General features: G+C 38.9%; 3 protein-coding genes across 13 annotated transcripts in view; 2 read left to right on the plus strand and 1 right to left on the minus strand.

Moving 5' to 3' along the window:
- Nucleotides 1-557: 557 nt before the first annotated feature.
- LOC105395057 (calcium uptake protein 1 homolog, mitochondrial) lies at nt 558-9,993 on the plus strand. 5 transcript variants are annotated; one of them, XM_048629013.1, is made up of 13 exons: nt 559-996; nt 1,079-1,211; nt 1,387-1,546; nt 2,089-2,126; nt 2,506-2,517; nt 3,157-3,271; nt 6,159-6,229; nt 6,747-6,836; nt 7,225-7,360; nt 7,731-7,836; nt 8,228-8,349; nt 8,844-8,939; nt 9,395-9,993. In XM_048629013.1, exons 1-13 carry the CDS (start codon nt 749-751, stop codon nt 9,547-9,549), a joined length of 1,482 nt encoding a protein of 493 aa, XP_048484970.1. In that variant the 5' UTR covers nt 559-748; the 3' UTR covers nt 9,550-9,993. The 5 variants fall into 5 exon arrangements, with proteins under 5 accessions (XP_048484971.1, XP_048484970.1, XP_048484973.1 ...); XM_048629014.1 differs by lacking the exons at nt 1,387-1,546; nt 6,747-6,836 and adding an exon at nt 1,677-1,836 and having other exon boundaries at nt 558-996; nt 6,159-6,319; XM_048629012.1 differs by lacking the exon at nt 6,747-6,836 and having other exon boundaries at nt 560-996; nt 6,159-6,319.
- LOC105395046 (carbohydrate sulfotransferase 11) lies at nt 3,270-5,175 on the minus strand. Its single transcript, XM_011566972.3, has 3 exons — nt 4,818-5,175; nt 4,379-4,616; nt 3,270-4,015 (listed from the first exon to the last, which is right to left on the minus strand). The coding sequence occupies exons 1-3, from the start codon at nt 5,022-5,024 to the stop codon at nt 3,330-3,332; spliced, it is 1,131 nt and encodes a 376-aa protein (XP_011565274.3). The 5' UTR covers nt 5,025-5,175; the 3' UTR covers nt 3,270-3,329.
- Nucleotides 9,994-11,198: 1,205 nt separating the features above from the next.
- LOC105395010 (PDZ and LIM domain protein 3) overlaps nt 11,199-23,178 on the plus strand; it is a 30,759-nt gene continuing 18,779 nt past the window's right edge. For 4 of the 7 annotated variants that reach the window (XM_038105378.2, XM_038105380.2, XM_038105381.2 and 1 more), the window contains exons 1-5: nt 12,768-12,955; nt 17,753-17,901; nt 18,833-18,928; nt 20,637-20,720; nt 21,855-22,029. In XM_038105378.2, the coding sequence (XP_037961306.2) occupies nt 12,842-12,955; nt 17,753-17,901; nt 18,833-18,928; nt 20,637-20,720; nt 21,855-22,029 (618 nt within the window). In that variant the 5' untranslated portion in view covers nt 12,768-12,841. Of the gene's footprint in view, nt 11,396-11,601; nt 11,725-12,767; nt 12,956-17,752; nt 17,902-18,832; nt 18,929-20,636; nt 20,721-21,854; nt 22,030-23,178 lie in introns of those variants that run through there. The other 3 variants (XM_038105379.2, XM_011566929.3, XM_011566959.3) reach the window with 3 other exon arrangements.

The following is a 23,178-nucleotide window of genomic DNA, read 5'->3' on the forward strand; positions in this document are numbered from 1 at the left end:
TCAAAAATAGTTTATTTACACACCATGTAAGCATAGACAAATATTATACAGTGAGAAACATTACATAAAAGATGGTAGGTACAAGTCGTCCATACTAAATGATGACATTAGGTATTTCGCATGGAATTTCAGTGAAGTCCACACTAGGCTAAGCCTGTGTCGTGATCATTTAAATGTTAAAAAATATCATGCAAGGAACTCAAGTAAAGTACTTGTCTTATGTTACGGGCGGCGCTGCGCCGTGTATAGTGTAGAAATAGTGTAGAGCGGGTGATGAGCGCATTTTTATATTAAAACTCCGCCGCCATCGCCATCACCCTTATCGTCGCTTCATGAGCAGCTTCATACAATGATCAAGACACTCATGTCACCGCCTGCGCCTGCTGGATGCATGGACGCGGGCTTACAGAAATAACATCACACTTTACCATTGACTTGTAGTGGCTACTGTACTAGTCATTGGTGAAGTTACTTACCCTCAAGTGATCACTCCGGTTTAGGAAAAGCCATACATTGGTCTGTGAATTTTAAAAATAAAAGTGTCAAAATGACACTGACACCTAATGTCAATATTGACAATAATTCATCCAAAAAATAGCAATGTCTAAAATTTATAATTTTTGTATGTATTTATTTTGATTGTGTATGGTGGTGTATTCCAATTAGGATAGGAAACTATATAAAAGCCATTTCAAACGCAAGTTTATTTTATATAAACTATCACAGCAAATAATTGTGTGTTCCAAACATGTACTTCCTATCATCCAAATTAAGTCGGATACCTCGTCAAATAACTGCATTGCAGAGAATATCACTGTTGCAAGAATGTTCTAAGGTTGTACTTCCTGTAACACCGTCTAAGGCACTATGTTTTCATCGATCATACAGCGCCCATAGCCAGTCTCAAGATGCTGAAGGGTTCCGGAAGTACTCTTACAAATATATGTGCTTTTCTCTTCTTTTCGGGGCCACTGCCTATGCCTCTTACCGAATATGGTGAGTTTTGATCAAATATTTGAGTACTTGTCTTTAGTTAATCCTTTGAATGAATATATTGATAAAATGGTTTTATTTTCAGGCTTGGTTACCAAATATTTCCATTAATAACGGCTGCTGAAGAAATATCGGAATCTGACTCTGAAACTGAAACTGAAATTGACACAAAAAAGAAGAAATTTAGGAAAGAAAAAGTTGGCTTCAGAGACAGAAAGGTAAATAATTGAGACTAGTGAATGAATCATTTCAATTCTGTTTTATTCTCCTGTTTATTTGCAGTCACAAAGCTCTTAAATATATATTGAAGAGAGATTCATATTTGTTAATTATTTTCTTTATTAAATTGTTTTATTTTACTAATATTTCTTTCATATTTTTTTATGGTCACAGATAATTGAGTATGAAAACCGTATGAGATCTTATTCTACTCCTGATAAGATTTTTCGTTACTTTGCAACAGTAAAGCTTACTTATGGAGAAACAACCGAAGTTTACATGACACCAGATGATTTTCTCAGAGCCATCACTCCTGGCATGAAACAACCTGATGGTATTTTTATTTTATATTATGTTTTTTTTGGTTGTGGGCTTTTTTACCTTAAACCTGCTTGTTTTTATCACATAAGATTTAAATTCAGTTCTCTAACACATTTATCTTGTACTTGGACGCTGCCTGGCAGATAATTGAATATGAAAACCGCATGCGTCATTATTCCACACCGGACAAGGTGTTTCGGTACTTCGCCACTCTGCAGGCGCAACACCACGATCAGCATGAGGTTTTCATGACACCCGATGACTTCCTCAGATCCATGACACCGGGGGTCAAGCAGCCTGATGGTAAAACACAATAGTCTCATATAAGCTTTTTGCAACTGAGGACTTTCATTTGTACTTCAATTGCATTTTATTAATTAATGGTCTAGTATGCTATCCATTCTGTACTGGGACATTGCTAAATATAATACTGAAGACTTATTTATTAATTTGTAAGACTTATTTATTATGTTTGTGTTAAGTTGTATATATTTTTAATGTCCTATATACACTGTATTCTAATAAGAAAGTTTTAAAAATGTGTCACAATTACAGGTTTGGGATTGGACCAATATCGCAGATACGACCCTAAGGTAAGAGCAAGTAGAATTAAAAAGTAACAAGTTTTATCTGAAAAGTTGCTTATATCTAATGTGCACTGTCTATCTTAATCTGACTACTGTTATACATTTGTTGTTCAGATCTTTGTTTTTAATGCATACAAACTATGCTATTTATGTTAATTGATAATCAATTGTATTATATTTTGTTACTTATTTCATTAAATTATAAAATTAAATCCTCAGAAATGGTGCACAATCTCTATTCTAACCAGTTTCAGCATATAAGCACTTAGCACAAGTGACCCTGAAATTGTTGTAGTGAACCTCAATGATATTTTGTCCTGTCACTTTTAGTTTCTTTTACAAAGATCTGCCTTCTCCCTCTCACACTACTTTCTTGTCTTTTCAGAATGTCGATGAGGTACTGTCCTTCCACCTCTGCATCACTTTTCTATCTATTTAATTTTGTACTTTTTGTTTGCTCCGCATACGTTTTCTACCCCTTCCATCCCATTCTTTCACCATCTATGTTATAGGCTGAGTGATGGTTGCACTTCAAAAAGAAATGTTTTGCTAACTCAATTACCCTTTTCTCTGATTGGATAATATAATAATATGTATATTTATATTGATTAAGCTACAATTTAGTTGCCTTGCAATAGTTGCAGACCATTGACCATGTCCTCTTTGTCAGGAAACACTGTACATCATCATTACAATTTTGTTGCCTGCGATTTTATATTCCTTTTTTGTAGCTATTACCTTTATTATTATAAAAATACGCAAAACTCCAACATAAAGAGAAATGCTCTGTCTATATTTGTTTCCCTACTCAGGCACACTTTTAAAGTCTTTGAATGTCCACTTTTTATACTTATTTATTTTTCTTTCCATTAGTGCATGTTCACAATGTTAGCACTATTTTGTCTTTACAACTTAGTTTCAGGCAGACAAAATAGATTAAACAACTACAAACAACCTTTTAAATTCGAATAACAATTATTTAAAATAACGAAATATACATTATGTAATTAAGTAACATATTTAATTTTAAATGCAGAGCATCAGTCAACGCCTGAATCTGGACTTGGACGAAAACTCCATCTTCTACAAGCTGGGCTCGTCCGGGCTCATCACCTTCAGCGACTACATCTTCCTCCTCACCGTGCTGTCCAGTAAGTCCACCACATCATTCACATCACAGGCAAACAAACACACATCACACATCCCCACTCAGCCCAATTTCCTCCCGTATTGAGTGTACACTTTAGAATCGTAGCCGAACATTTCGAAGTCCGTCCCATATATTTCCAGCAAGCCTCGCATCATCGAACGGTCCAGCTGACTGTAGTATCGTCTCACTAGCTGCTGTGTTTGCTTTCCGTCTCGAGCCTTGTTCATGACGGTGCGTAGCTTGGTCCTCTTACTCCTAGGTCCACTCAGAAGCGAGTTAAGTCCTAACTCACTGATGACATACGAGGAATCTCGGTCTAAAGTCTCTGTTTTGGCGATCACACTGAAGTTGACGGCACAAGGCGAGCAGAACTGGTAGTACGGAGCCCAGTGCTCATTGAATTCGGATAACTTCGACTCTTTGTAAGTGTCGATTAAGTAAGCGACGAACTCGTAAAATGTAGGCCTTGGACTCGTGACATTCCCGAATAGTTTAATTGTTCTTTTGCGATACTTGGCAACGATAGGCTTGGCTATCTTTAGATAGTACTGGTTGCGTCGTTCGAACTTGTCTCTGTACGCTGATAAAAGCCTCACGAAGGGGTCTCGCACTACTATGAGGGAGACCACGTCAGGGTTGCTGATGGCTTCCCTGAGCTCCTCTTCGCTGGGTCTGGCGAACTTTTTCCTAGCTAATGTTATTGGATCCAGCCGCGTGCGCGCCAGAAAGTCTCTGCTGTATCCACCTGCAAAAGAAACAGGGTAACTTTAAACCATTCACAGCCATTTCAAGATTCTTAAAAGTTTCAGCACCATCATCATCATAAGCCCGTAATCGACCACTGCTGGACATAGGTCTCAGCCATGGAGCACAACCACTCTATCCTCGGCCTTCCTCATCCAGCCGTTGCCAGCTTCCTGTCGAATGATGTTTGTTATGTTTTATAAATCACTTATTATTTATACGCATTGGTATTTAATTAATTGATTTATTCATGCGATTTTTCTGAGTACGTTTTTCAATATCAAATTAAATTCTGGCTACAGGTAGTTGCACTGCGAATGCCAAATTTATATCAACAGGTGTCACACTTATACCTACTACTCACCTAATATGTTGAAGTAGTAGAGCCAAGAGGAGCTGGCCGCTTTGAATATGTTGCACCAGACGAGGTTGTGTTGGTAGTCTATGAAAAACTCCTTGCTGTTTATCGTCTCGCTGCTGAGCCGTTTTTCCCGACACGTGTGGTGAACGCGCCGCAATCGCTCTTGCAATTCTTCTAAAGTAGCGTTGTCTGGCTCCGACACGCTTATCACATGTATTTCTATCTCTTTATTGCCCTGGAACTGAAAAATAAATAACTGTTGTAGAGATTTTTTGTTGTGCTGTGGAAATTACTGGAGAACTCTACGCATTTATGTTTTAGCTACACATGTTTTCATTATTATTAAACTAGAACTTCACATTCACTCAGAATTACAATATAGACAAGTATGTAAAGAGTTGGTAACCAGCATTGATTATTTAAATACATCGAGTCACAATACCTGAAATTGCGAGTAGTTGTCAGGATAGGCCAGGTAGGTCTGGGAGTCGTCTGTAGGCGTCGTCACCTGCCCTTTGAATATCGTGTGCTTCATAACAAACAGGTATATCGAGGCCCAGAACAGAAACGCTACAGTTTTCGCACCGCACAGAAAGTATTGCGCTAGAATCCTCTTGATTCGGAAGCAGAAATACCGTCGGAAGGACATTTTCTCGCGTCATGTGGTTTGCTTAGAAGTAGTCGTGGCTGATACGGCTGGTTAGAAGGAAAATATTTACTTAGTTTTGACAAGATGACTTGATAAGATCGGTTTCGCGTGTCGGTCCACGCAGCATCCCACACGGACTGGGCATGAGCGGAAATATCGATTTTTGGAGCTACAAGTTACACGTCACATTCGATGTAAAGCGAACGCTGATGTTGCATTATATCATTTGTTGAATGCACTCGTACGTAATATGGTCAATTATAGATACGTTTTTTTTATGAAAGCTATGGAACATAAATGCAGTATCTTACAACAACAAAAAATATAGGTAGCCATAAATCTTATATTTTACATGCCCGTATTAGGATACTCAGATTGAGGTGATCGGATAATATGAAATGGACCTACCTCACTAACATTTTCTCTTGTCTCTACCGGGCTATTGATGGGGTGTCATAATTTTGTTTGGCGGATTTCGAAGTTTGAACCTGTCTAGATCTCGGGATCCTTTTACGGCCGTTGCTCACAAAGGAATACTGATACACTTAAAAATATTATATCATATTTTCGGGGGTCTTTAACTTTAGTTAGGATCCAGAAGCCTCTCCCAGGTAGCGACACATTAGATTTTTTCCCTGTATTTTTCAGAAACATAAACCAATATTTACCCTCCAGTCTATTTTATGGCAATTCTACTTATTATGGCGATAACTAGAGTTTTTACGTGTTTGGTCCATGATTGACGAACGCACATACAATTTTAATCTATGTACATACAGGATGTCCCAAAAGTCAACGATATGCCTTGGAGGGCTGATAGACCAGCTCATGAGTGGCCAGAATATCATAATATGACCTCAGTAAAAAGTCGATAATTTTCGAGATATTGACACTTTTATAAATTGCTGACGACAGTAATCCACCTGTGACTCGTCACCCGCTTGTCGCTGTACATTTTTACTCACGTGATAGGTCGCGAGCCGTATCGCCCTTTTTGAATGAGTACAATGCACTTAGGATACACATCTAGAATCGAGATGTGCGAAACCTGCCCTCAGAATGTTAAGTTTTGTAATATATTTCCTGTTTGTGTACACAATTACGAATATTCTATCTATCTTATTCATCGTGTAGCGTCGCGCCGCCACTTCGAGATCGCGTTCCGCATGTTCGACCTGAACGGCGACGGCGACGTGGACTGCGAGGAGTTCGAGAAGGTGGCCGCGCTCATCCGCCAGCAGAGCAGCATCGGCAGCCGCCACCGCGACCACGCCAACACCGGGAACACCTTCAAGGTACGCTGTCTCTTTCTAGCACCACAAAATATGCAGTACCATTGTAACACTGGGGAACACGTTTAAGGTATGTTTTCTATGGATGTCTCTTTAGCACTACAAAATAAGCGTATATAACAACTGGCAAGTGTATCTATCTAGAACCATAAAAAAGCGTAACCACTGGCAACACTGGGGAACACTTTCAAGGTACGTTGTCTAGTAATGTCTCTTTCTAGCACCACAAAGAAGCGTAACGCTTACAACACTGGCAACACTGGGGAACACTTTCAAGGTTTGTTGTCTATGGATGTCTCTTTCTAGCACTACAATATAAGCGGTACCATTCCTGGTTACGCTTACGACACTGGCAACACTGGGGAACGCTTTAAAGGTATGTTGTCTATGGATGTTGGACCTGAACGGTGACGGCGACGTGGACTGCGAGGAGTTCGAGAAGGTGGCCGCGCTCATCCGCCAGCAGAGCAGCATCGGCAGCCGCCACCGCGACCACGCCAATACTGGGAACACTTTCAAGGTATACTTGGCTCGCTATGTACAGTGGAAAAACATGAACCCCTCACGGTAGCAATGTAATTATCAAGAACGGTCAGGTTTCTGTGCAGACCACTGTACGTATTTCTCTTCTTATCACAAAAAATAAACAACTAAGTACAGTTGTAAAACTGAGAATCTCTTGCATCACAACACTATTCATGGCCAACACTTCCTCATCGTGACGAATCCTGACAAATCCCGTACATGACTATTTCCATGAACCGTTCAGCTACTTTAAATCGATGAAGCAGTCCAGTCTATGACCATCCAACAGTTTGAAAGACAATTCATATTTATTTACATTTACACCATGTCACAATGAAACGTTTTTAAAAGTCTATAAATTAGGTACCTATGTATTTTTTCAGGGAATCAACTCGGCACTAACAACCTACTTCTTCGGGCCCAAACTAAACGAGAAACTCACCATTGAGAAGTTCCTGGACTTCCAACACCAGCTGCAGAAGGAGATCCTCTCCCTCGAGTTCCAGAGGAAAATGCCCGGTAAATAGCTGAAAACCTCTTTTTGTTCCTTTTGGCAGCCAAAAAGTGCTGCCTTCGATAAAAAGGGTGTAGTTGAAGGATGATACAAAGTATTACGGTCTACATACCGAAATACATACTATTCATACTTTGTATAAGTACAAGAAAATCTAGTCGCCCGTAAAACCGATATTTAGTTCATTTTAATCCTTTATGCATTTGTCAAATTCTGGTTACAACATAGCTTAAGATTTTTGTGTTTTCGACAGCGCTCGATCGAATCGATTGAGTGTCTTTCGCATCTAAGTGGTGGACCTGTTTAATTGATTATATCGTATTACCGGATGGAGATCTTAAATTTACCTTAATATGTGTTTTATAAACATTGCAGACGACAACGGCCGCATCACCGAGGCGGACTTTGCTGAGCTTCTGCTGGCGTACGCCGGCTACCCCGCCAAGAAGAAGGCCCGCATGCTGAAGAGAGTCAAGAAAGCGTGAGTATTCTAATAAGACAATGAGTTATCGTGTTAGTTATTGCTACATTTCTTTTGCCGATTCCGTTTTTCCCGATCGATTCCGAAAATGTGCTGAAGTGCAAAGTGCCCTTTGAAGACATGGCCTTGTGACAATATTATCGACTTTCGAGCAGTGAAAACCAACAGCGAATTTGTAAAGCGCTGAGGCCTATCTATGACTAGGTGCCGACTCCCCCCGCGATACGAATTCGCATTTAATTTTCACTTCTCAAACGGTGTAATAACTTCCACTAAGCCCCCTAAACGGCAATTTTGGTAAATTTTTGATTGTTCTTTGGGTTTCTTATCCTAGAATTTCAACGAAAATTCGGCCACACCATATTAAATAATAAATACATTTCTGTTTCAGGTTCCGCGACCACGGCATCGGTATAACAAAGGACGATTACCTGAACTTCTTCCATCTGCTCAACAACATCAACGATGTCGATACAGCGCTGACATTCTACCACATCGCCGGTGCTTCTATAGGTATTTATTTTAGACTGTTATGGGTCGCGCCTATTAGATTATACATATCTAGATTAAGCGCATCTAGATGTTTTAACCTACCAAACCGCAGTGGAACAGCGTCATGGGAAATGGTGCAAGGTTAGGTAGGGAGTTTAGACCTTGAGGATATCCAATTATGCAAGGTTGAGAAAGCCAGGTGCACCTATAGAGAATATACTTAATACCAAAATAAGGTTACGACTTGAGATCTTAATAACCTAACCTATTTAAAAAAACCATATTGAACACTAAAATCACTTTTTTTTTTAATTTCCATCCCGATTTTGATAAAATATGGCTAAAAAAGTAAAAGCTCTCGATGTAACATTATAACTATGATTGAAAACGAAAATCGGTTCACCTGTTTGGGAGGTACGCTACCAAGCTACCACACACTGATTAATTTTATAACACCCATCTTTTTGTCGGGGGTAAAAAATAGCTCATAATGGTTCACTATCTATTGTCCACAGACCAGCCGACGCTACGCCACGTGGCGCGCACGGTGGCGCATGTGGAACTACACCCGCACCTCATCAACGTCGTGTTCACCATCTTCGATGAGAACAGTGAGTTATAATTATGTACCTAGTTACTTTTTATGTGATTATTTATGGCAGAACGTGTGCATGTGGCCCACTGGTGGGCAAGAGCTCTTAGTTACCTTAAAGCGGCTCCACATTTGTATTATATTACCTGATCAGTGTGGAGCTTTATAAGCTGCGAATTTTATATACAGTTAAGTAAAAACGCAACGTAACGCTACGGACATTACGCCGCCTCAGTGTCATTCTGTTATTTCGCATTTATCCAATCAAATACCATTATGATTCCAATCCCGTTAGATATACTCGTATTACAAAAACTTTGTCATTCGTTTGCCCCAATATAGATCGATAAATTTTGCCGAATTTTATAACGCTTATTCTATTCTGACGAGTTTAGTACCTATTATAAATCTCTTCCTAGTGATTTTCAAGAAGTTAATCAGACAATCAGCTTAACAAAATTATCTTCCTTACAGTGGACGGGCAGCTAAGCAACCGCGAGTTCGTGGCTGTCATGAAGAACCGCCTCCTGCGCGGGCTCGAGAAGCCGAAAGACACGGGCTTCGTGAAACTCATGCACTCGCTCATCAAGTGTGCGCGGGACACTAAGCCGGCCTTACTGGACTTTTAATGTCGATAGTGATAAGTATTGATTGTGCTGAGTGTCTGTTTTGATCGTTAACGTAAAGTAAATTAAGTCATCGGTTTCGTACAAAGTGGCGCCTCTATCGGAAACTTTGATAAGAATGATAAGTTCAGAAATTAATGCAGATGAAAATACGAATATTTCGAAACTAACACTCAGCACACCCGTCTTTGCACCATTATTGGTTTGTGACTCATACTTCTTCTATTCTATGCTATATGGTATCTAGCGAATAGTAGTATTCAGTAGGGGATTTATATAAAAAAACGCTCTCTTCCTTCTTGGTCTCGTAATAGTCGTAATTATATAAACTTCAAGAAATTTCATGAAAAAAACCCATACTCGAAAAGTTCTCGTTCTCTGCTGGTTGACATTTTTTCTATGGGTAATCAATGATTTTTTAAACCAAGCCACATGATTCTCCACAGATTTTTCCCATTTCTTGCCATTAACATAAACCCATGTCGTGTACCACCAGTGCTTGGATTAAGTTATCTACGGTCAATACATTTGTTTCATCGTAGTGAACACTAAAGGATATAAATGAATGCGCAAACATTTTCTTTTGTGTAAAATATGAAAACTTAATACTACATTAATAGGTTAGGTTTTACATCAGTAACTCAAAGACCTTATTTAGATTTAGAGCACCTTACAATTAATAATATACATAAAATCCCTGCTGATGAATCTGACATGAATAGTAACACGTTAGAGTACTTTCAATGATTCAAATATTTACATGATGAACAGAACCTATAGTAGATTAGAAGTCAGGAATGAAGAATAGAAATCAAATACTCGTATAAACCTCAATTACTATCTGGTCATTATGAATAAGTATAGATAGAAAATATGTGATTTAAAATATATGCGCTTATACTAAAGCTTTTATTCTATTCTAAACTTTATGTATAAATATTTGAAAAGGTGCGAATACTATAATGAATTACTTTAGACATACATTTTATAATAAGCTTCCTACCTATATTACCTTAATTGTATAGAATATTTAAATAGAGTCTATCCATTAAATTAAAAAAAAAACTGCTGCTTACATAGATACAACTTACCTACACCTACAATTATAAATATTACATATTCAATTTAATTATCTCATCATCATATATCAATATTGTTCCCTGTTTTTATTAATATCTTTAAATTAGAATCAGAATGTGGAATAGTGGTATTTTTGTTTATAATTGTTTTATAAAAATCGATCAAGATGTTACTTTTATAATCGTGTGATCCGTGTTTTATCTTGAATGTTATTTAAAAGTAAATAATTATGTTGTTTCATCGAAAAACTATGCTCAGTTTAACAATGTTAAACATTTATGTAGTAAGCAACTAAGTACCTATGTTATATTTTATACAATTTTAATAGTCATAAGACCTATGTTATTTTTATTTGACGTTCACAATAAATGTTAAAACTATGATTTTAAGCTACATAAACCTATCTTTGTTTGCTCCATCACTTTACATTACGAAGATCAAAACCCAAAATAATTTATAACTCCTAAAAGTCAGTGAATGAATCTCTAAAGAATGGGCACAACTTTGTACAAGCCAGCCGCGAAACGTCGGCGTAACTTCGTGAAAGACGAATAGCTTCGGAGCAACGAACCGCGGTTCCTCCAGACAGATCGAATCTAATACAATTTGGTCCCAGATACAAGAATCTCCGCCGGCCGCTGGTTGTAAATCACGGCGCTACGTCGATCCGCGTCTCAGCGCGAAAAATAGAATATTTGATGCTGGGAATAATTCCCAGATAATAGAAGTCACTGGTAGTGAGTCGCCGCTCAGGACACGACGCCCCCTGGTGAGTGGCAGCCGATCTACCCACTAAATCATCCTCCACTGCCCACCTGTTCGCCCGAATTGTAAACAAAACGCCAACTATTTAAAGGACCTCACCGCTTCCCGGAAGCCGCCATTGTTTTGAAATGTAAATAGTTGAAAACTAGGCATGGTGTGCGCTGTTTCCTGCATTGGAACTCGTGTAAATGGGTGTGTTTGTTTGTTCAGTTAGCGTGAAGATAGTGCAACATGCCCGGATACCAACGCCCGCCGTTCTGGAGAGTTCCTCATCAGAGGAGGGACCCTGAGGATGAGAGGCAGATCATCTTCGGAAACAGGAACAAGAATAAGGTAAGAATTTTGATGTGTAATTTAATCTAAATGCGTTATGATAATCTTGCATTATCTCGGTCGGCGTCACGATAGGTACGCAGACTTGGCAAACGGAATGCTTTGAAGTCGTATGCAGTGTGTTTTTCACTCATATTTGTTCGGTAAATATTTCATCGGAGCCATATGGTGTCCTTTATTAAATTAAACTTGGCTCATAAATAACTAAAATGTGAGTGGTTATTGTTGAGAATCAGTACCTACACCTACATATGTACCATATTTTTGACTGCATGACCTGTTAAAATTTTATAATTAAACTTCGTATGACAAGAAAATGTCTTATGTGATGTGTACGTCACTAAAATCATATCACAGCATGTCACTCGTGACCTCAATCGATTTTAAATATTTTCAACATCATATTTTCATAATTAAACGACGCAATGAAAAGTTTACAGCTGCAAACGCGATATAGGTCGGGGCCAAAATTACCGACGCAAGTGAAATAAACACGCCTGCATTAGTTTCTGGACGACCATAAGTTTCCGCACGCAAATTGGGTCGATTGCGCAGGGTTAAAACACAGCGTAGTGTAGCACAGTAGCTGCTCCACACAGTAACGTTGCTTCGACTGCGCATACGCATGCAAGAAATACACGGCTGTGTCGCGCTGATAGGGACACTGGCTCAGTCAGCTTCATGTATAAACAATTTTATTACTGAAACGATTGTATTCTGTAACTATTTGAAGTGATAGTTGAATCAAATTTTTTTCACAACCGTTTGGTTTATGTTTTAAATACAACTTATTGTGTAATACATAATGTGTTGCTTCTAATTAGACAACTCCTGTCTTAAAGCGATAGACAGTCTATGAATAGATTATCAGTGTATGTACACAATACATCGCTCAACCTTTCTGAAATGGTGGCAGTAGTCATTCAAAAAGAAGTTGTAAAACCTGTGCTTCAAACAAAACGATTTGCCCACCATCGCCACTGTACAACACTCGCACTGCGCCGGCGCACTGCGTTGCAGCGGGGTAGTGGCAGCGCCGGGGGCAGCACCACGCACTAGGTATCGTGAAGCCGCCGCGGCCGCACTCTCCGCGCGCTCGCGTCCACTGACCCTGGCCATGGGCCGCCTTCACACCTTCGTGGTGACGCTCCGGCGAGAGAGCCGCGACACCAACTGGGGCCTGCGACTGGTCGGAGGAGCGGACCTCGCCACGCCACTCATCGTCACCAGGGTACGATACACGTTCAACTGGATAAAATAACAGTCGCCGGTGTAAACAAACCCGTTGTTGTGTTGTTGTTGTTTTCTGTGACTTTTGATGCGGGCAATCCAGCAGTACCTAGTACGGTCGTTATGGATTCAAGGATCTGGCTGTTGAATTCAAACGGTTTATGCAATCGTTTAGGACGGCTTATTCAATCAAATGGTTCGTTTATGTATCTACCTACGATCCCATCGGTGTTCTACCTACAAATTCACCTGTGCTATTCATCTGTCGACGCGTTACTTGTTCAACGTTTACATAATTGGCAGCTGAGCTAATTGAGACCGGCGAGTTTTATAGAGCATTTCGTTTAAGAATAAAAACATAACGTCCAAGTGAAAGCGAACGGCTAGCGATTAAATCCAGATCGTTCGGTGATGTCTCTTTATAACCGATGTATTCTGGGATTAGTATCGGGACGCGTTGCGTTCGACAGCTGCCGGCTAGACGATCTAAATTATATGGGAACTAGCTGTACCCGCGCGCTTCGCTTCGCCTTAAAAAGTTTTCCCGTGGGAATTCCGGGATAAAAAGTAGCCTATGTTCTTTCTCAGGGTCTAGACCATATGTATACCAAGTTTCATTAAAATCCGTTCAGTAGTTTTGGCGTGAAAGAGTAACAGACAGACAGACAGACAGACAGACAGACAGACACAGTTACTTTCGCATTTATAATATTAGTTAGGATTTCAAATACAAACGTGATGGGTGTTGGCGCTAAACCCTTGGCATGTGGGTAGGATGTAATGCTGCACTTTATAATCCTTTGTTTATCCAACATAATAGGTACATTCAAAACATCATAAGTATCCCCACTAATCTAAAAACTTTCTTTTAAAACAGACTCTCAAACCAGAACTCTTATAAACGCGATCGTAAACCGAAATTGAACCGGTAACCCGGGATAAACCCTTAGCTTTCCTGAACAGTTAACCTGTTTTGCCCCGTAACTCTGAAACGCATGGCCCGATTCAGTTGTCTTTGTTTTGGTTTGAGAGCGGACCTATAAGATTCCTTAGCTATTAGTTCAGCAGTTCAAAATTCATCTGATAATCTTTCTTAATTTAACTTATATACTAACTATACCTTCTTATGTCTCTGGTTCTTCTAAATCATAACTAACTGAGTTGAATCCATTGAATGCTAAATTTCAAATATCTTTAAATAAGCGAGTTTATGTCGGATGTCGAACCAATCCAGATAATCACAATAATCTTGAAATATTGGCTAAAAGCCAAAATTTGTTAAGTCACGGTATGATGAAATCTTCCCTTCAGCTTACAGAATATTCCATAATCAGATGCACCTCCTCTTTATTATTAGAATTTAGTTAACCTTTTTTTTAAACTAAAGAAACATAGAGATTTAACATAAATAAGAAAGTAAAGTTAAAAAATTACACGTTTTTATAAATATGTATTCCCATTGTTTATAAAAGTGTTTTAGTATGACGGGTACAGTTAGCAAAAGAGATATGTTTCCACCCTATCAACATCATCTAAAATCATCGGTCAAAGATAAATGAATCAAATAATATTATATTTATACAGACAAATTTGCAATCTATAGGCTAAGTATTTTTCATGTCACGTATCACCCTTCAGTAGATCATTAAATTAAAGTGATTATGTTTACGCTGGGGTGGCTAATGTAGTTCCTCTGACTGTACATTGACCTGCGATGGGAATTTCGCCGATAAATTTTGATTTCAATTTACACATAACATTGTTATTAAGATACTTATACTATGATACAGTCAGTACCTAAGTTGGAAGAAAAGGGTATGTTGAAAATGCATACTGGAAAATTTAGTTTCATCAGCAGTTTTCTATGTCTACATTATATCAGGAAAAAATTCACTTTCCAAACACAAAAAACGTAGAGTAGATGTACCTAACTCTAGAGATAAATTAACAAATCAACCCTATTTCCCCTTAAATCCATTCAAAGCTCCATTGCCATTGCCTCATGTCCTCATCATCACCTTCTACAAGGTAGATCTAAGATCCTGCCGTTGCCATGCCGGCTAAACAGTAAATGCCAAAGCACAATGCATGTTTTAACTTTCAGAAATGCTACCAACTATTCTGAAATCACAAATTTTAATTTTACTGCTGTCAAAACGTCAATATGGAATACTAGCTGTTCCCGCGAGCTTCGCTTCGCCTTTAAAAGTTTTCCCGTGGCAATACCGCGATAAAAGTATGTCTATGTTCTTTCTCATGGTCTAGTCTATCGGTATACCAAATTTTATTCAAATCCGTTCAGTAGTTTTGGTTTGAAAGAGTAACAGACAGACACAGTTACTTTCGCATTTATAATATTAGTTAGGATAAAAAAATATTTTTCGTTTTAACACGGTTAAATTTAAAATTGGTACCGGTCCTGTGTTTTTTGTCAGTCCCTTCGCTAATTTAATTGATCGTTCCGAATCCACTCTCTTCATTTGAACTAATTTCGGCTTATGTGATTCCCTGCAGGTAAGGTATTGTTTAGATAGTAAATAAGGCACCACATCACATTAACTCAGTTTTAAGTTTAACCACGTTTACATTAGAATGGGTAGACATACAGTAGGATATTGAGATGCAAGTTTCGACAGTTGACATAATCAGTACCTAATCTTATAAGTTCCACCATAACCGCAGCAAGGTTCACTAACTATCAAAACACAAATTGTTAATGTACCTATTTAAAATGCATCGCATACCCTGTCCGAGAGCAATCTGTCAAACAATCAGTTATATTGTGTAACAGGTGACCGTAATTAGAGGATCTGTTGGCACCAATTTACGAAAACATGAACGAAGCAAACTTTCTTTGACTTTGATCGTAGAATTGGCTGGTTAATTAAGCCTATATCATTTTGCACTGCTCCCACTGTCATATCTACATCCTGTAACCCTGTAATAGTCGATGTATCGTTGTAGATCACTCCTCTGTGGGATTGGTAATGAAAAGTTTATAAGTTCCGAACTGCTTAGGGTTGAATATATCGGGGATACGTCATGGATAAAGTGACCATACTTTACGGGTCATATCATAAGCAATTAATTACAAAGATACAAGAAAGCTCATCATGTGGACGGCTTGTGTTTGTCGCTATAAAAACTTACCCTTTTCCTGCTTTTCCTATGGCAGTTGTTTTCGTTTTGTATTTTAAGATTGATTAGTAACCGTATGCACTCAAGAAAGTCTGTTCTGCGGCCTTCATTTTAATATATCGATCACATCCCGCCCTTGATCTAGTTTTCCTCTATGTTTATTTGGTTACCATTTAGTATTTACGACTTCCTCGCTCTAACATGTGGCGGGTTATGTGAGTGCGTTTATCCACTAACGATCTATTTTAACTGTTTTTTTTGCGATTGCATCATTGGTTTCACTTTAGATAGTGGCAGGAGTGTGACTGGTCAATATAACTAATTTAATTATAACGTAGACCGAATACTCCCATTAGTCATGCTGCCAATTTGATAGGATACTAATTGGTGCGGATTAATAAGAGGTCATCACCTAGATAGTGAAAACGAATTAGTGTAGGTAGGTAACTGATGCATGAAAAATTGTGACGGTGTGAAGATTTCCGTAGCGTGAATAGGTGGTAGGCGTGAGTGTGACGTACGAACCTACATGGGTACCAAATAAATAAAGGTTTTAAAAGTACATATGTCTAAATAAAATGTATTAGCTTCGTACAAATTGATACGTTGTACTGTACGAAGCACGACATCATCGTACGACGCAATCTCGTCGCCAAATCTTTTGTTAGAAAAACTCGTTAAAATTGACACGAAATTTCGCGGCGACGACATTAGACGTGTCGCTCGGATAGGCGTCGATGGACAATATATAAATAGATGGATGTCCTCGCCATTGACTCGAGGAAGTGTGATGGATCGGATCAGGCCCGTCGATTCGCGGCCTCTATTCGATCCGCCGGTTGTTTTCAATAAAAATGTCGGCGGCGATCGGCGCTGCGTCGTCGCAGACGCATTTAGCCTGGCCCCGAGCCAACCGCGGTGCATGCGTGCCCCTCTCCCCTTGCAGCCACCGCCAAGGTCGACCTAGCTCACTATGCACCTAAACCATTACTTACATCCTTCTTTTTTCACATGAATCGGACGGATTGGACATTCTAAAGTTAGAAGCAGCTGAGACGGTTTGAGATCGATACTACACACATTCCGTTGTAATTACGTCGCTAATGCGTAATGAATGTAAAAAGAAAAATTGGCGCATTGTAGCTGTTTATATTTTCGAGGTGAGCGCACGAATAGTAGCTACCCCTGAAGATTTCAGAATGTCACGGCTCGACGAGAACAACCTTGCGTCCGTGACGACCGACTGACATAATACAACATTTGGAATTTCTCACATTTCTCTTCAATTCGTTATACCGTCATGTCAGTTTTGTAGGATTATAGTTGCAGTTTAAAATTAGAGTAACAGACAAAGTACCAACGAAACACATTAGTTAAGAAGTTCCGATGTATGCTCTCCGCTCCCCTGGATAGGCAACCTCATACAAGTAGCCGGCAGTACCTAGGTAATGGTAGAAAAACAAGATTAGAGTGTTACAACTGATTTTTGGCTGATGGTAATGAGTCTATACTCTACGCCATCGGATTGAACTTGTAATGCAGGGTGTGGCGCGGTGCCATTGGTGCGATGACGTCCAGGCGCTACGAGTCCTCTCCTATCATTCGTCCACAAAAGCACCATGGTTCCTACTATAGTAACATGCTTTTTTATTAATTCCAGGTGACTCCTGGGTCGCCAGCGGGCCGCGACCTGGTGCGTGGCGACATCATCGCCAAGATCGACGACTACGACGCCCGGGACCTGCGTCACGAGGATGCGCAGAACCTCTTCAAGAACGCACAGAACCAAATCAGAATTGTCGTGCAAAGGTAATGAGGAACACTGATGTTTGGGTGGTCTGTTTGGCAGTCTAGTAGGCGCGAGGGATAGGTATTGGGAATTTGAAACCTAAGATGGTGAAGTAGGTGGAATATGGTTATCGAATTTGCCTGAGAATAACTGTGTTATTTGATATTGAGCGCTGTAAAATAAGCTTCTTAGAGCTACAACTATCCACATGGTCCTAAAAATATTTATACTGCTTCTAATGATCCCCAGCGGATATACATCATCACCGCCCGTCACATTTCGAGCCAAAATGGCTTATTACAGCCATTTGATATCATTTTCAATGCGAAACGTTAAATACTCAATGGTGCTGTAACTATGCCAGAAATCATCGGAGCTTCTGTCCATACAAACATCCGCCATAAAAATACTGCATGCTCATTGGTCTATTTCAAGTTACTACGGTGGATTGGATCGAACGGATACTGGAGCTGGATGAGTAACTTAAATAGAGAAAAAGCTACCATTTAAATATATTTCGAATGCCTTTTCATAATTTCACGCTTGTCTGTCGCAAGAGGAGCAGACTAATGACTATTATCAATAAAAAATACAGACCTCTTTAGCTTCAAAAATCTTATTGTCTGATTAGAAATTGGCTTAAACAAAAAGGGATAGGGTGTGTAAGCTGGACCTGAAGACCTGGCTTGTAAGGGTATATTTAGTACATAATTTTACAGCTACAGATGTCTGTATTTTTTATTGAGTAGCGTGGACGTAGAAAAAGCTAGCTATCCATAATTATGATAATGTTTGGATGTTATCTTATCTGAGCTTTCTACTTATTACTTTTTAAATTTTAACAGTACCTATCTACAACGGATTCAGTCCATTGTTTTTCCTACGTCCATATTCAACAACCGCTAGTAATTCCATGCTATACTCATGTCCACGCTAATTCCCCGGTGCTAGGGGTGCGGCGGGTTCGCATCTGTACTCTGTGCCTCGGACGTCGGGCTCTTTCGTAGGTCGAGTGCACACGCCCACATTCTATCACGAGTACTCTGAGTAAGACTTTCCACCGTACCACCATTAATTTAAGGCTCGAGGTGGACTAGCAAGCAGCAACAGCAATAACAGCGTTGGAACCTTTGATAATCAATAAAGTTGGAACCTAACAAACGCTTTAACAGGTGGTGGTGCGGTGGTTGCCCTTTAATGTGGTGTCGTTCTATCGGTGTTTAACATATTCATAATCGTATCTAGTTTAACTGAACGAACTGTATATTAATTATCTTAATTCCCAAGCAGTTTACGGATTGATTTCATGGATAATTTTGTACTCATGTGGATTTCCTCGGTGGCAGTGTACCCAGCGAAAGCAAATATTTCGCTTATTTTTTTTGTCTAAATCACAAAATGTTATTTTTGCGCCACCGCAACGCATCCGCTCTACCGCGCCTTATCGCCTTCCAAAAATGACTAAAAACATTAAATTCAAGGAATCAATCTGAAAACATAAGTCTTACTATATTTTTAAAGCATTTAAAGATTATATGCATTGTATTCTGTATCAAACCTCTATATGAATGTATGATAGTGTATTTTAATCTAGAGAAACATCCTTTTTTTAAAACTTATTTATATATTTACTTCCCATATAATTAACATAGATATTTAATAGGGACGGGTTTACCATATTATTTCCTCAATATTTACTTACTATGATCCACTTATTGACTCTTGCTATATACCTTATTTTTATCTGAAATCCCGTGTACTGAGTGTGAGTTTTGATAGTTATCGTTTTATTATAATTAAATAAACGCAGCGCCCCTTGCATTAACTATTGACAAAAGATGTATGCAGTTGACATAATAATATGAAAAATATATCATCATAATCTTCGTTATCCATCAAAACTGCATCATTAGCTCACATACATACTACACATACTACATGTAGTACCTATTCGCAAGTCAGATAATTATAGCTTATTCAAAGGAAAAAACTTGATTTTTTAATCATGTGAAATGTACCTAGGTAGATCATTTCAATTAGCTACATTATGCCCCTTATGTTACATACTGTTTTACACCCTTTATGTATTGTATCTGTAACTATAAATACCTATTGTAGTTTGATCGTTTCCCTTCTGTGTAGCATCTAGCATGTAATGTTTGAACTTGAATTTTCATAAAACATTCATACGAGATCTATTTATGCGTTCTGCCAAAACGATATCAACTTACTATGACGCGTGAGACAGAGCAATGACTTCAATGAAATTTCTGTAGCTAAAACTAAAGGAAACTTGTCCTTGTCATCCAAAATTAACTGGGGACATAATTAGCGAATGCCTGCCTAGTATCAAATAGAACAAAGTTATATTTATTATATATAAAAGCGACATCTAACGGATGAAACGATCAACTATCACTATACCATCTGAAACGGTTATGCAAAAACAGTATTCAGTAAAATACTTATACGGTTCCGTAATATCAACAAATATACATATAGATAAAGAAACATTTAATTGACACACTAATAATAACGATATAATATATGTATTAGCAAACAGTAAAATACAAAACGCAGAATGAAATAAACTCAAAAAGGCACCGGCTCAGCTGTAGTCAATAAAGGCCTGGTTTTCTGCTCGATATCCAAGTTCCCTAAATGTCACAAAATGCTCGTTCGTCTAGTAAAGTGAGATTGTTTGGGAAAGATGCATGCTACCATTACCGGGTGTTAAGGCATGTCATGTGTGTAGGGATGTGGACCGTCAGATGCCCAGTGGGACGCCCTCAGCGCCGCGGTCGCCGCTGCCAGCTTCTGCGGTCTCGCCATCCTACAGGTAATACTCATATTACATTTGTGTGCTTTTGTTATACCTACTTAATTAACATCGCTGACTCAACTTAATCCTTAATAAAGCATGGGTTCTTTAAACTTTTCAAATATTCCCATAGCCTATTAAGGGTTAATAGCAGTAGTAACTGAATTAGTAATCTAATCTTCCCGATCCTGCTTTGACAAACTGGGTGCATCTTATACTGTTATATGGTAAAGTGTCATAATTATACTTGTTCTTGTACTCTTTGTCATCAACTTGACAAACATTAGCTAGACTAGCGCTAGTCACTGTGGATGTGGATCAGACATGCAGATTCGTTGTCAGCAAGGAAGTACTCTATATATTTTTGTCACTCGCTGACAGTCATGAACTTTGTGTCATTTTCATCTCACCCTCAGCCATAGCCATATCATTGATATCAATGCGATTATCATAATGATAGAGCGGTTGCCAAGTTACGAAATCTCGCATTGTATGACCATGCGTGGTAACAGCCAACTATTGTTTCCTATTCGGGAGTTTGTTTATTCGAAGAGCGCACTGTTAATATGTTGCCAAATTAATTAGTAAATGCTAGTATCTATGTAGATCTATGTATTATATTATATTTAATATCCAGTATGTATAAAAAATCTCGATAGGATTATGTACTTATGATACTTAGTTGTATAGGTAATATTTTTATATGAGACCCTGTCCAATATTAATTCCCTTAATTCTTATTATTTAAATGCTGTTTGGCTTTGCTAAATGTTTAATTTACTAAACAGCTCGATGAGATTAAAAATACTTACTTAATTGCAAAACTAAAATCTGCCTTAACTAGCCCTTAATTTTACCTCTTAACCTACCTGCTTAGAAACTGTTAACTATATACTATCTGCAAATAACTGAAGGTATAAATCTTAATTTCAAATGTTAAAACTAGTCACAAGTAAAATAGAGGTTTACCGTTGTCATGAATCTGACAAAATATTAACTTCTTTGGTGGTAAGTACAAAAAATTGTCTACACCCTAAAACAGACTTTCAAATACCTCTGTATTATAGCCAAACAATCTTTAATATCGCAACCAAATTAAGATTTATGCCTTCACCACACCACCCAACTTCTAACCACCTATATACCTCGCAGGACGCCAAGCCCGATGGCGGCTCCTCCATACCGCGGGGGCGCCGGCCCAGAGTCCCTGCCGCGGACGCCCATCCCGCCTTACCCCGTGCAGACTGAAGGGGAATACCGGGCCATGATGCTGTCTCCCTCCTCCAACAGGACTGACGATACGTGCGACGAGTCGCTGCAGAGCCAGGTCAGTTTCGTTTTTTAATTGGTAGCAGGCACCTTTCGAGGCGACTCTCCTTGTGAGTTACTGTGGCTATATGCTGCAGCGGCTAGATCCACTGCTCCATGGATCCCTGATGTCAGACTGTTGTCTGACTGAAGGTATAGTGCCTATAGGTTATGACCGAGTTGTCGAGAGCAATGTCACTATAGGTTTAAATCACGTAGTTTACAGAACGGGTAGCTTGGTAGTAGGCACTGTCTTAATTCGGTAGTCGTTCACTGCTGGATGTTTAGGGTCCTAAGGAGCGCCCAAACACTCTGTCAATGACCATCGTCATCATCAGCTGATAATCGCCCACTGTTGGACAGAGCGCATCACAAACTACTCTCATCCAATACCTACTTACTAGTTTCTGTAGCCACTATAGGTATATGATTACACATTTATGAACTATCGCTTGCAAACCTGTCCTTCTTCTTACGTCTACCTATGCAGAAAACCAGGGACATAAGGCTATCGCTATAGCATAGTATTATCAACACATCCACCACAACACATATTGTCCACCTATATTTACTTACACCTACCTTTAAAATAAACTTTATTTTGAATCACAACAATCCAAGCACAACCCCATCAGTCATCCTCCCTTCAGAGTGATAGTGTAGGATGCGGTGTCATAAGCGCCCTCCGTCGCTTGGTGCCCTGCCAAGTGGATCGAAACACTCCGTTTACCCGTCACCATGGAAGTAATAATACAACAGGAATGCGCACTGCACCAAAAAAACGAGCCGACAGAGATAGTCAGCACGGAGCCCTCCATCTCTTTCTATTTTTGGTGACCATAATTTTAGGTAATTCATGAGACATCACTTCTAATCTATCATGTCGCGAATAGGTGTCGATGGTCTCAAAGTCACCTATTATTCGAATAATTCGATTGCAATGTAGGTACGAATGTATTTTGGCGATATAACATTCGAGTAAACAAATGGGGTGAAGGTAAAATTTGTATAGATGTGCAAACTGCAATGTAATATTGATATGTTTTTTTTCCATATCAATTAGATATTTATAAACATTTTCATAACTGTCTGTGCATAAATAACTGTTAATTGGTGTGTACAGTAAAACTATAAAGTCCTGAAATCGGAAGTGGATCCTAACTAATTG

The sequence above is a fragment of the Plutella xylostella genome, chromosome 22 (assembly GCF_932276165.1).
Source record: "Plutella xylostella chromosome 22, ilPluXylo3.1, whole genome shotgun sequence".
In the NCBI taxonomy this organism is placed as follows: Eukaryota; Metazoa; Arthropoda; class Insecta; order Lepidoptera; family Plutellidae; genus Plutella; species Plutella xylostella.

Coding starts and splice junctions, on each gene's coding strand:
- LOC105395057 (XM_048629014.1), top strand. CDS start 749: ATGTACTTCCTATCATCCAAATTAAGTCGGATACCTCGTCAAATAACT. Junction 1,837..2,088: donor GGGGGTCAAGCAGCCTGATG/GTAAAACACAAT, acceptor TCACAATTACAG/GTTTGGGATTGGACCAATAT. Junction 8,940..9,394: donor CACCATCTTCGATGAGAACA/GTGAGTTATAAT, acceptor TCTTCCTTACAG/TGGACGGGCAGCTAAGCAAC.
- LOC105395046 (XM_011566972.3), bottom strand. CDS start 5,024: ATGTCCTTCCGACGGTATTTCTGCTTCCGAATCAAGAGGATTCTAGCG. Junction 4,617..4,817: donor ACAACTACTCGCAATTTCAG/GTATTGTGACTC, acceptor TTTATTTTTCAG/TTCCAGGGCAATAAAGAGAT. Junction 4,016..4,378: donor CTACTACTTCAACATATTAG/GTGAGTAGTAGG, acceptor TTTCTTTTGCAG/GTGGATACAGCAGAGACTTT.